Genomic DNA, 13,684 nt, shown 5'->3' with positions numbered 1-13,684 from the left:
TAATTTATTTTTGTGTCTTAGTGCACTAGGTGCACTTATGTTTCTTGCTAGAACCTTGAGTATAATGTTATACTAGCAATATTTAACTTTAATTCGATATAAAGATACTGAAATGCAATTAGTAATATATTACAAGAGAATCATTGATAGATTTGTTTATTCTAACAAATATTGCCAAGATTTTGTTGGTTATGCAAATACAGGCATTTTCCTAAAGTTCGTTCTTCAAACAATCTATTTCCATGTGAGAGTATTGTCATATTATCATTTTACAAGATAGTTAATTATTGATACTTATTCAACTCATGCCAATATAAGCAACTGATAAAGAAAGGGACTCAACACACAATAGACATGTGGCTTTTCTTTGAAGAGAAGATTCCAATAATATTGAAGAATATTGTTTGCTTATCTCAATTGGAAGAAGGATATATTGAAGGCAACAGAATAAAGCACATTTTGCCAAAGTTCTTTTCAGACATGATCTTTGACAGATTGGTGATATAAACGTTCAACAAATTTATTTGATTGATAATTTGGTGGATCTGTTCAATGAATCATTACCAACCCCAACATTTGAGAAGCCGGTATACAGGATTGGAATGCGTCATTTTCGAAAAGTAAAGTGATGTTTTCATCAGGGGGTGTTGCACTCTTTTTTCCTTAGCTGAGGTTTTATCCCATTGGATTTTCCTAACAAGGTTTTTAACGAGACAACAAATAATGCATATTACAAGATATGTGTATTCTTTTTCCTTCACTGAGATTTTTTTCCTACATGATTTTTTCTTAGTAAGGTTTTAATGAGGCACATTATCTATAGACATCCAAGGAGGAGTGTTATAAAATATAATTATGGTGGATGTCCATAACCACCAAATGAGTAATACCCACTACTCTTCTCCATCATCTCCATAACTACCACTACTCTAATGCTTATGGAGTTATGGTTGTAACTCCCATACATCCCCCATGATCTTCCACCATGATCTCAAATGTTTAATGACATATTTATGTAATTTTTTTGGTATACCTCTATGTAGTACTATAAATAGAGGATGAGAAGTCATTTTGTAATAGACTTGAACACTTGAATACATGGAAGAAATATCCCTCCTCTCTTTCTCCCTACATTCTTGTCTATTTGTTTGTTTTATAATGTTACTTTGAGCTAAGTTTCTTAACAATTTACAAATTCAAATACAGAGCTAGTTAGTAATTTAAATGGGCTCCACATGGCATGATAGCACTAAAAGGCTGCTGCAGTTGCTGGAGCCCAGGTTAAAGTATGGTTGTTGACAAGTAAAAATAGCACGAGCTAGCCAGTTTTTGGATTGGTCATTTGAAAATAGCCAGGATTTTGCAAAGTCATTGAAAAATAGTCACTACTTTGCTGCAACACGGAAAGTTCCAGCATAATATATTGGAGATCGGTGCACCTGTGTATGAACTTCCAGCATATTATGCTGGAATTCTAACACGCGGAAAGTTCCAGTATAATATACTGGAACTCCAGTAAAATTCCAATATATTATACTGGAGTATTTTTCCGAATTTTGAACAGTATTTTCGTTCAGATTTATCTTTACATGAAAAGTTACTAAATTTCGATTACTTTTGAAATTGTGGCTATTTTTGAATGACTATTTATAAATCTGGCTATTTTTTAATTTCTCCATGTTTGACAATTGCATTTATGAATGTTCTGGTGGGCCCTGCAATTGAGAAGGTGTACATACTGTTGCACTTAGTAATACACAACTAAAGCACGAAAATCTATTAATAACAAAAAATACCCCTAAATGGCAAGCTATTACGTTGACGGAGAGCTGCTAAACTCTCACTTATAGAAGAATAGAAAAACTTGTGAAAGGAAACAAAAAACAATGAGAAAATAAAGAGAGAGAGGGGAGGGAGTACAGGAGAGTAAATCTTTTCTAAAATGTTTGATATGAGAATTTTTTTTTCCCGAAAATTATTTTCTAGAAGACGAAACATCTCACTATCCAATACTATAACATCTATAAACTACTTAAAATGCACTATCAGATTACTTTACAAGTGAAGAAAGTCACTTTTCTTAGGGTGGGTTTGGTACGAAAGAAAATATTTTTTAAATAATATTTTTAATTTTTTCGTATTTGGTTGGCTTAAATAGGGGTGTCAATGATTCAGTTCGGTCAGTTATTTTATAAAAAATTTACCATATCAATTTTTCGGTTATTCTATTATGTATAACCAAAATTATACTTTTTGAAACCGTCTCAATCATGTTGTTTTCTCTTTGGTATCGATATGGTTCGATTAATTTTCGGTAATTTTTTTGAATATCATGTAAAAGTCACTATAAGTAGAATGCAATAACATACGTACTTTTATAGGACTTAACAAAACTCTCTAGACATTTTTAAAGTTTAAAAGGTGATGCATTAAGAAAACATGAAAGATGGCTAGTGTATAAATCTATCAACTATTCTACAACAACGTAAAAGAAACTAAACAAATACAATAAAAATATAAATCACACGAGTGGAAAGATACTAACCAAGCTAACACTCCAGAATAAAGTTTATAGAAGATTAAATATTCAAAAAGAAAAATCCAAATCATACGAAAGGAAACATAATCAATACATTGTAGTTTGCTACTCATAATCACTACAATACCTTGTGTTTTGCTAGTGAATATGCTAGAAATAATTTAGTTTCAATAGGAGTAGCATAATAGGTTTGGGAATTAGGATTTTGAGTTTAAATACTTGTTGACTTGTAATTATTTAATAATTCCAAGGCCCAAGAAAAAATTCAATGTTTATTATTTTTAAACTTAATACATAAATATATTTTTCACACTATAAATTTATTCAATACGGTTCGGTATTTTTTCGGTTTATATTTATAAAATAAAAAAACTACCCTAATTATAGGTACGGTTATAAATTTTGATAAAAACTTACGGTTTTATTAAAGAAACCTAAAAACCGGTTCAATACGGTTCGGTCAGTTTATTCGGTTTTTAAATATCCATTAACATCCCCTAGGCTTAAATGCTTTGGAAAATATTTTCCTCGTGAACTCATTTTCCTCTAATTGGAGGAAAATGTTTTCCTATCAAGAGAAGGGAAAACATTTCCAAAACTCTTTTCCATCATTTTCTCATTCCTCATCCCCACCAACCCACCCCTACACCTCCAGCCCACCCAACTCCACCCACCCCAACCCCAACCCACCTTCGCTCCACTTCACTCCACCCTAAATAGAAATATTATTCAAAAAAGTTTTAAACTGAGCTTCATTTTTTAAGTTTTCTCCAGTTTCTAAAGGTATTAGAAATGTATTCATCTTGTAAGGCGAATTAAGAGCGATTATAACATTACTTCATACATCGATAATGTACTCATGATTGAGACTTCTTAAGAAAGCATATGGATAATAGACTATTGAACTTGACACAAAGTATGCATTGGTATGGTAGGAAAACTGAGACAAAACTCCAGCTAATGAAAATTATTAGAGCAAAATACTTATATAGCATTGATCTTTAAAAATTTAATACTAAAAAAAAAAGTATCAAAGTTCCTATCTAAAGATATTCTCAACTCATATTTCAAAATCTGGCCATTGACTAGTAATTATGTCTATTCTTTTTTTATCTACTTAGCATCTTCTCGATCACCGGTCAATGACGAACCTTGAGAAATAATGCGAAGTTTGAGGAGGAGCTTGATTACTAACACAAGAGTGTATATTGGTAAAACTGAGCTCATGGTACGGCTCAGGTTCCGTGAAGAGGTAAGAAACTGGAATCGAGGCAAGAAGCCCCTCGATCCAGGGTCTAGGTGAAATGATTGCCCTCGGGAATATCGGGGCCATAGCCCCAAGGTTCGGTTCGAAACCTGAAGGCCCCAGTGAGCATTACTAGATGATTGAGTATGACCAGCAGAAGGTCGTGATATTCGCGACCGGCCAGATATCATGGCGTGAATCTCGGCACGTATCGATAGAGAACCGGTGATTAGTTAAACAAGAGATTTTTACCTTTTATAGAATTATACTTAGGGTAAAATTCCCCTACTATATAAAGGGGAATCTGATTATTCATTAAATAGATTGTAACACTCATATCAAGACAATATACTATTATTTTCACTGTTACTCAAAGTTTTTATTTTTGTTCATCAGCGCTTGATTATTGTGAGTCCGGGATTGAGAGCGGATATTTTATTAAGGTTGTTGTTAGGTCCGAAATCACCTTCCTCAAGTGGTTTGATAATTTTCTGCCCCCTTTATCTGTTTAATCTAACGCAATTTATCGTTTGTATCGATTTAATCCACGTATCCTTAAAACCACTTACAAATTTAATTGTTATCTGTTTTTTAGGGGAAACAAAGATAAAATGGAAAATTTTGGGACCACTCACATAAAAAGAATCACATACTGTACATTAATTTTAAACTTTTCCACACAATGTTTAACAAGACTGTTTGCATAATCTTCATTTTGCTGGATTTTTTTTCTTAAAAAACTATCCAGATTAATAGTATTAAAAGAATTTCGTCGAATACTTTTAGAAATCTGAAATGGTTCAAAAAATTGGAAGCAGGTAATAAATTAGCAAAAAGTAATACTAACACATAAAATTTGATTGCAAGCTTTGAATATCAATGTTCCAAAATTCAAATTTACCAAGTTTGATGGACTAACTCTTAACATGTGAGTAAATTTACCAAGTTTGATGGACTTGCTCTTAAAGCGCCCACATGCAATCGGAACCCAAACACAAAAATAAACTCCCGGGCTCCGCTCTCTCCCTATATAAACGTGAAAAGTCTCCTCTCTGAGATTTCACAATTCAAATTCTCCTCACGCAAACAGCACAAACACTCTCCTTTCCTCTCAGCAAAATTTCAAATCTCTCTCGAAACTTTGAAAATGCTTGCATTCAAGTAATTTCCTCTCTCTCCCTCTCTCTCTCTCTCTCTCTCTCTCTCTCTCTCTCTCTCTCTCTCTCTTTACGATTTTGATCAGTATTTTGTATTCTGATGTGTTGAATGATTTTCAGACCTGAAGAGCAGTTACAGCTCGTTGAACGTGAAGAGATCGAAGATGAAGATGACTTATTCGAGGCTATTGATAAACGTAATTTCTCTTTTTTTTTCGGTTGCCAAATTCTTATAATTCTCCGTTTTCAGCTTCGCTCAGCAAAATACATTTTTCTTCAAAATTCAACAGCAACTTTATTTAATTTCAAAATTTTGTTATCCTTTGCGGTGTGATTTTGCTTTTCTTAGTTGATGAAAGTTATGTCTCTGAAGTAGTTGTTGGGATAGTCGTAGTACTGTTTATCAGTTTCGCGCACATTATACTACTGCTTTGGAGTAACCTTGACACTCGTTAACTGTTTGATTTTCATTCTTAATTGATGAAAATTATGGATCTGGATTAGTTCTTATTATTCTATTTTTCGGTTTGGCTCAACATTTTACAATGTTTTTTTACTACAATATTTCTCATTTCTCGTAAAAAACTCCACAGGAATTTTGGTTAAACGTTAAAATTCATGTTAGTTTAATGTATGAATTTTCTTTTTTAGTTGATGAAAGTTATGGATCTGATTTGGTTCGTTGTGACACAATTAGTACTTGTTAAGTTCCTCTGTTTCACTAAACGGTACGTTTTACTGAAGTATGATTATTGTAAATATCTTATATAAACATCGTTTAATGCAAAATCGCGTTGCTGTTTATGATTTATCTTATTAATCATCAAAGGTTCTCTAGAATATGATTATTGTGTTATGCTTATGATTCGGTTCGTTGTGACACAATTAGTACTTACTGTTTACTCATGATTCAAGCTACTAGTTCATTCTTCAATCAATGCTAGCGTGTGTGATGTTGATTTTCAGTTTTTCTTCTGTAACTGGGATATGTGATTTTCAAGCGCATCAGAAGGATTTGGCGGTAATTTGGAATATGATGATCTCGTAACAAATCTGAGGAGTTCTCTTTAATTCAAAAAAATTCATTGCGCTCTGTATTTTTCTTCGTTAACTCATAAAATTCTGGCTTCAAATCAGCTGGCTACACAATGTCCATATAATTTACTGGTCTTATGCTCATTACTTCATCCAGTTGTCTTATTTTTCCATCAGTGCTAGTGTGTCTGTGTTTTGATCTCATCGTTGTAGCATAATTTACGGTTTCGATTTTCTGCTCTGTTTGTGAGTTTTTCATATCATGATCCCTTTGGGATTTTATGAACGTGTTAGTAATCTCATCGACTGCATTTTAGAAGAGTACAAACTCAAATTTGCAGTATTATGTTCCTCCTGGTATCTACCTTTTAAGGTATTGTCACGGAATAGTCTTTTAATAAAGACCATCTCCTTGAACTTACACAATTGAATGTAAAACTCAAAGCAGATCTTAAACTGGAATGATGAAGCTATAGTCTCAATTTTCGATGTCAAATTTAAATTCATGTAAAATCCTGATAAGCTTTTCCTGACAATTAAATGTTATGAATCAGCTAACTTTGTAAAATTATTAAATATTTTATGCAGTGATCTCTCATGGAATCAATGCTGGGGACGTGAAGAAGCTGCAAGATGTAGGGATCTACACCTGCAATGGCTTGATGATGCACACGAAGAAGGTGAAAAGGAAAATCACTTCTGTTGTTTATTATCCACGATGCGCGCATTATATACTTCCGCTTTGCAATCTTTCTTCTAATAAGTATCAAATTTGTCTTGCTTCCAGAACTTGACTGGGATCAAAGGGCTATCCGAAGCAAAAGTTGACAAGATCTGTGAAGCAGCTGAGAAGATAGTGGTAAGAGATTTATGTACTGATTGTCATATTCCAAGTGATGATATCATCATATGTTTCTGCTACTACTGACTTCACTATTTTTGTAATCTTTGCAGAATTTTGGCTATATTACTGGAAGTGATGCTCTGCTCAAAGTATGAGTTTTTTGTTTCTTTTTTCATTTTAGATTTCGTTTGACTGATGATGTTAAAAGTTAATAGCCCACAAAACCCAGTCTATAATTTAGTGCTAACAGCTCCTATTGAGTAAAATCACGGTGTTTCTTTTCTTTGCTATCCACTCTTGATCCTTTCTGCTTGAGTGACATATATAAGGAAGTGTAGAATCCTATTTGTGCCTTATATAAAAAGATATCTGAATACAACATGTTTGCTACAGAGGAAGCAGGTAGTTCGTATCACAACTGGAAGCCAGGCACTGGATGAACTTTTGGGAGGTAAATGTTCCACTACTTAATTTTATCCTGAATTCTTTACTTGTCACATAAATAGCTCTTGGTTCTGATTGTTTTTTTTCTGGTGTGAACTTTCTGAAGGAGGGATCGAAACTTCAGCAATCACTGAAGCTTTTGGTGAATTCAGGTAACAATCAACTAATTATCGTTTTACCTTTGGTGTAGAAGCATTATCTGAATATTTCATCTAACTCTCTGCTGAATGAACAATTTATTCAGATCTGGAAAGACACAACTTGCTCATACTCTATGTGTCTCTACTCAGGTTCACCTCTGATCTTAGTTAGAAGCAATGAAGTTTTTGACCTTCTAAATCCCTCCTTATCCTTTATATGCTTTAGACTTAATCATGGTATCATCCAGAACATGACAAGAGTGTCAATTCGTTTGTCTGATTTATTTCAGCTTCCTACTAGCATGAAAGGAGGGAATGGAAAGGTGGCTTACATTGATACTGAGGGAACGTTGTATCCTTGCTGATATTTCCTTACTCATGTAGCATCAATAATCAAACTAGCACTTAAAAGTCTCCTCATGAAGTAGCAGCTGTAGAAACAAAAGAGAATGCTTCCTTCCATTTTATCTTGTTTCTTCAACTAAGTGTACTATAGTCGGCCAGATCGTCTTGTGCCCATTGCTGAAAGATTTGGAATGGACGCAGGAGCTGTTCTTGACAATGTAAAGCGTCTTTTGACCCTCATTTAATGATCTCTCCTCTCTTTGTTTAGCTTACTGATTTTTCAGCTGATTTCTTATCATTCCCTTTTCCCCTTATGATGTGAATTCACCAGATCATTTATGCTCGTGCATACACATACGAACATCAGTACAGCCTGCTTCTTGGTCTGGCAGCAAAAATGGCTGAAGAGCCTTTCAGACTTCTGGTGAAAGCCACAACTTCCAGTTTATCCTGAATAGAATCATTGCTAATGGACTCATATACTGAAATATTACTTGCAGATTGTTGACTCTGTGATTGCTTTATTTCGAGTGGATTTCACTGGAAGAGGAGAACTTGCAGAACGTCAGGTATAACAAAATACAGAAATATGATATTTGATTTATAAGTTCCTGTCTCTTGATATTTATCTTTGTTCTAAGAAGAGCCTGCAATCACCTATTCTAAATATGTTTTAATTTGAGTGACTGCACCTTCTTGCCATATCCAGCAAAAGTTGGCTCAGATGCTGTCCCGATTGATAAAGATAGCTGAGGAATTTAATGTTGCTGTTTACATGACTAATCAAGGTAGGCAATCTACTCTGCGCAGCTCTACAAATTGTTGATATGTTTAGAATCAAAAAATATCAAACAAGCTAAGTTGATGTAATGGATTTTACTCCTGGGAAGGAATAGGAGAGTAACCACAATGAAACTTCCTAATTGTTGATGTAATGGATTTTACTCCAAACAGCTAAACTGACTCGCTTTCTGTGCTGTATATTGATTTCCTTTTATCTAAGTTGAAACTCTAAGCATGCTAACACAAGTAGTTGGATTGGTGAATGCAGTTATAGCTGATCCAGGTGGAGGGGTGTTCATATCAGATCCAAAGAAGCCAGCAGGAGGTCATGTCCTTGCTCACGCAGCAACTATAAGACTAATGTTCAGGAAGGGCAAAGGAGAACAGCGTGTCTGCAAGGTGTTTGATGCACCAAATCTTCCAGAGGCCGAAGCAATATCCTACTCTTAATTAAATTAGCTTTCCTTCTCTTTTCATTCTTTTCCACTGAGTCAAGTTTAGCAGCAAGGGGTTAACTAGAAAGTTCACCTAATTAAGGTTTTTTTTCCTGGTCACCTATTAAGTTTTCTTAACAAAAAACACATTTTTCAGATAACACCAGGAGGAATTGCAGATGCTAAGGACTGAAGATCAGCTGGGACTGCCTCTCTGCTGCAGCAGAGAGCTGCTTATGCTTACATTCCCGCTTTCGTATTTTGATGCTTACTTTTTAGTGTTAACTGTAAATATATCAGTCTAGCATAAAAAGATGTTTGTAAACCACTGTTTTGTCACACTTATCGTGGTTGCACGTGGTGTTTTCACTAATATAGTTAGTTTCTTGCTCTTAGTCTAGTTATCTTGTATTATCATAGACGGTTTACAAAATGTTGACATGCAATAGCAATAATATTGGCAGTTCCGGTTAGCATGCAATTTTAGTCCCAATACTTCATCCGATCATCTATGTTCACAAATCCTCGGTTGTCCTCTGATATCTAACAACCTACCTTTTTGACAAGGCAAGTTGCTATGTAGCCAGAGCGACTTTCCTGCCAAAGCATACTGTGCATATAGTGTCATGTGCTTAGTTTACCATCTTTTAAGCAACGACTGTTTCTTTGGCCTTAGCCCAACTTTTGGGTATGCTACAATCTCAATGCACAAGGGAACAGATACCTGAACGCTGATGTTTCTTATTAGCAAGAAACATTAGCCAGACAGCATGGATCTGAAACGTACCAATATTGGCTAAAGAAAACATTTGTAAATGGAAAAGGCAGGGTTAAAAGAAAACAGAAGCACCAAATACACATACTAAGATATAAGCAAACCTGTCTCAAGACAGAAGTTATTTAAAGTAGACGTCTTCCGGCCAAGAAAATGGCCTAATTCCAGTATACGACATAGGGAATCACGTTGCTCGGTAGCAATATGAAATATCTTTCCTCACCTTTTAACATTTCTCTACGACCATAAAGCTCATAGCAATAGAAGTTGAGAATAATAGAAAGAGTTGGAAAAGCACAAGATAGAAGGCCAAATAATAACGAAGCCTCTGTGGTGATGAAAACTGCAGTCAGCTTAGTAGTGTTGGGACCAGTTAGCGGCGCTATCCACTCTGGGCATGCCTGTACCCCCTTTTTTAGACTCAGCATCCACCTTAAAGTTTGCACCGCACACCTCGCCTGAGCTGTCCACCCTTGGTACTGGTTTCAACTCATTACGGGGGTGCTCATAACTCCTCAAGCCACCAGAAGATGTGAAGAAGCATCCTGAACAAGCAAACAAACAACAAGACACATAAGTATTCTGCGAAAGATTCAAAAGTAAACCAACTGACATTGAGCATCTGAAAAAAGCAACGAAACAACAAACACAAAACACATTGTTATAGCATTAAATCCGAAAATGCTACATAAGGATGGACGGGAAAAGCCAAATACGAGAAAGTGGAGTATGAGAAGCACATGAAGCATATATCCAAACCCACGGATATTATGTCATGTGCCAACCTGATTTATGAATCCCACCCAATTTGATTGATTTATGTATAGGCATCTTGCTGTCTTGCCACATGAACTCACCCCAATTTACCCTCTTCTTCACCCAAGGAAAAAGAGAGAAAAGAGAATTATTTGCACAAATAGAAGAGGTCAGAATGGATCCGATACAAATCAACTCATTTGGTTATGTTGGTCATCAGAGACGCATATTAATTAGCTTGCAAAGAGCATATTTGTCTATTTTAATCATCCTATGGTTGAGCAGCAACTCCTTATTTTCCCATGTCAATAGAAATTCTTTTACTGATTACTCATCCAAAAACAAAAAAGAAATACTATGTGTGTAGACCTTTCCCTTGAGTGCAAGAAGTTCATCTGCATTACCTTTGGGAAATGGTGCAAAGGATTTTCCACAGCCTTGCTTCACAATGTCAGCGTCATCGGAGAGAACTAGGTGGCCTTCAGAATCAGTACCCCAGAAGAAGGGCACACTCCCATCAACATCCTATAACAATGAAAGTGGTACATGTAAAGTCTAGTTCGACAACAAGAGACAAGACGATTCAAGACAACAAGGACTACTCACAGAAGCTAGGAAGGAAGTCTTTGAAGAGCTATCATAAAGAATGAAAGCAAACTTTCCATGAATATCTCTCACAACTTGATCTGGAGGATAAGGACCTCTATCCCTCAAAGTCCTGTAAGCCTCAATAACAATGATCACTTCGTTTGCTGTCTTGTTTAACCCATATTGTTGCTTAAGATGAGCTACATTCTCAATGTGGCCTTGAAACAAGCAGAATATGTCATCCACAACAGCGAACAACCTACAAGAAACAGAAAGCATGGTATGCAAAAAAAACAAAAAAATCTAAAATTTCATTATTCTGATGGCTGAAGATGTCTCCAGAGAGCATGATTTGGTTCAAAATAAATAAATCTAAATTACTCTAACATGAAACAGAATTTACACAAATAAGTAATCATACTAAAGCAGCAACTGAATGACAATGGTGATTATTAAATAAAAAATAAAAAAGGAAAATCTGTCACACACAAGCCACTAGTGCATTTCCTAAAACTAAACCCCAGAAAGACCATCATTGTATCCAAACCGAAACCGACAAAAACACAAATCACAAAACCAGCACACATAAAAGAGAAATATTTTTTTGAAAAAAAGTAATATTTTGTCAAATTCACCAAGATCCACTATAAAAACAAATAAATAAATCGCAGAAAAGATGAGAGATCGGATTACACAAGAACATAAAGTCAACTGAGTGGAATTAAAAAAAAACAGTCGTTAGATCTTAGTTTCCTTTATCTTTTTGGGGTAAATGACAACAAATATCAGATCAAAGACAAATGGGATAAGAAATAGGACCTGGGAAGAAGAGGGTTTTGGCGATCAGGGGAGTAAGCCAAGAATCCAGAAGAACCCAAGTTGATGGTGACAGAGCCTGAATGGTTGGAGGCAAAGCGCTGTGCCAAGAAACCATCTTTCAGAGCAGATACTGCGGTCTCATTGCTCGGACTCTGAAGCCCTTCTGGACTTTTAGCCACTGATTTGTCAAAAACTGCTAGCATTTTTGGATCAAAAGTTTTTTATGAGCTGCAAAATGATATGATGATGATCTATTGGAGGGTTGAAATAGTTCGCTAGTGGGAGTTCTTTTTCTTGGATTACCATAAATGCCCTTTCTTCATAATATAGTACTCCGTCTATTCTAGTTTACGTGAACCTATTTCCTTTTTAGTACATTCCAAAAAGAATGATCCATTTCTAAATTTAATAACAATTTAGCTTAAACTTGTAATTCTACCCTTAATGAGAAGCTTTTATAACCACACAAATACTCTGGGCCCCTTTTTGACTTGTTTAGGACCACAAATTCCAAAAGTCTTTATTTTTTCTTACACTCCGAGCCCAGTCAAACAGGTTCACATAAATTGAAACGAAGGGAGTACTTTTTTTGGTAATTAAATTTTCAATATTTATAAGAGCCCGTTTGGACATGCAAAATTTTCCTTTTTTTCAAAATTTATTTTGAAAACAATGTTTGGTTATCAAACTCTTACCAATTTTTTCAATTTCATTTGAAAATGCATTTTCAAATTTGAAAAACCAATGAGAACCAAATTTTCAATTGAAAATAGGAATTTGCTAGTTTTTAGTTTTACAAATTTACCCCATATTTTTAAAATTTATAAAATAACCTCATCAGTTATTAACCTACAACTACCCACAAAAACACAAAATGCGCAGGTCTTCTTCTCACCAAAGTGTGCGACTGCCTTTGCCATCCCAATCCGACAAGCGGTTGTTTATTTCAAGTAGGATAATTAAATTGGGGTGGTTTTGACATTTTTTACAAGTTGTGGAATATAAATCATGTTTCATGGTTCTGAAAAAAACACATCCAAATATGTTGCAAAAATTATAACCAAATACAACTTCATCTTCAATTCAAATTTTAGTGAAATTCCAAATTTGAAACCGCCTACTAAGTATAACTGGTACCCTAAGGGGTCGTTTGGTTTGAATACGGCTTATGCCGAGATAAGTTATGCTGGGATAAGTTATACTGGGATTAGTTATGCTGGGATTGTTTTTTATCGACTGTTTGATATGTTGTATTAAAAATGATAATTGCATAATCTCTAAGAAGAAGGTATAAGTTATCTCGGTGCTAATAACCCACCCTCTATAAGGTATAAATTATCACGGTATTAATTTTAATCCCGGAATAACTTATACCTGGTTTGCTAACCAAATAAAGTATTAAGGTGGTATTTTGGTAGAATAGCCTGGTAGGCACTTGTACTTGTTCGTGTTTGTCATCCCGGTCCCTATAATTGATAAAGTTTCGTCCAGACACTTATAGTTGTTCAAAGTCGATATTTTAAATCCCTCAGACCATTGACCAAGTCTACGTGGCAACTTAACTGCTGAAGTGAACAAAATACGTGTATTTCACGCATATAAGGAGCGTGGACATAAAAATTTAATGATTAAAATCAGGAAAAAATAAAAAGAAAAGAAAAATACAAAAAATCAAATTAGAAAAAGAAAGAATGAAGGTGCCTAAGCTCTTTAATGATGTCTCTGCTTCTCTTAGTTCTGCAGTCCACCAACCCCCCTCCCTTCTCCACGTTACTCCTC

The 13,684-nt window shown here is 34.9% G+C and overlaps 2 protein-coding genes across 2 annotated transcripts; one reads left to right on the top strand and one right to left on the bottom strand.

Moving 5' to 3' along the window:
• Positions 1–4,827: 4,827 nt before the first annotated feature.
• Positions 4,828–9,365, top strand: LOC104235297 (meiotic recombination protein DMC1 homolog). The gene is made up of 15 exons (XM_070161991.1): positions 4,828–4,946; positions 5,063–5,139; positions 6,566–6,657; positions 6,765–6,836; positions 6,932–6,970; positions 7,215–7,272; positions 7,372–7,417; positions 7,510–7,555; positions 7,696–7,757; positions 7,902–7,968; positions 8,082–8,174; positions 8,251–8,319; positions 8,460–8,538; positions 8,802–8,970; positions 9,118–9,365. The coding sequence occupies exons 1-15, from the start codon at positions 4,933–4,935 to the stop codon at positions 9,158–9,160; spliced, it is 1,026 nt and encodes a 341-aa protein (XP_070018092.1). The 5' UTR covers positions 4,828–4,932; the 3' UTR covers positions 9,161–9,365.
• A 472-nt stretch (positions 9,366–9,837) lies between these two features.
• On the bottom strand, positions 9,838–12,201 carry LOC104235298 (stem-specific protein TSJT1-like). Its single transcript, XM_009789026.2, has 4 exons — positions 11,906–12,201; positions 11,105–11,345; positions 10,903–11,023; positions 9,838–10,287 (listed from the first exon to the last, which is right to left on the bottom strand). The coding sequence occupies exons 1-4, from the start codon at positions 12,106–12,108 to the stop codon at positions 10,097–10,099; spliced, it is 756 nt and encodes a 251-aa protein (XP_009787328.1). The 5' UTR covers positions 12,109–12,201; the 3' UTR covers positions 9,838–10,096.
• Positions 12,202–13,684: the final 1,483 nt, after the last annotated feature.

Source organism: Nicotiana sylvestris, chromosome 1, assembly GCF_000393655.2.
Source record: "Nicotiana sylvestris chromosome 1, ASM39365v2, whole genome shotgun sequence".
NCBI lineage: Eukaryota > Viridiplantae > Streptophyta > Magnoliopsida > Solanales > Solanaceae > Nicotiana > Nicotiana sylvestris.
Note: the sequence above shows the minus strand (reverse complement) of the source record. Positions and strands in the feature narration are given on the sequence as shown.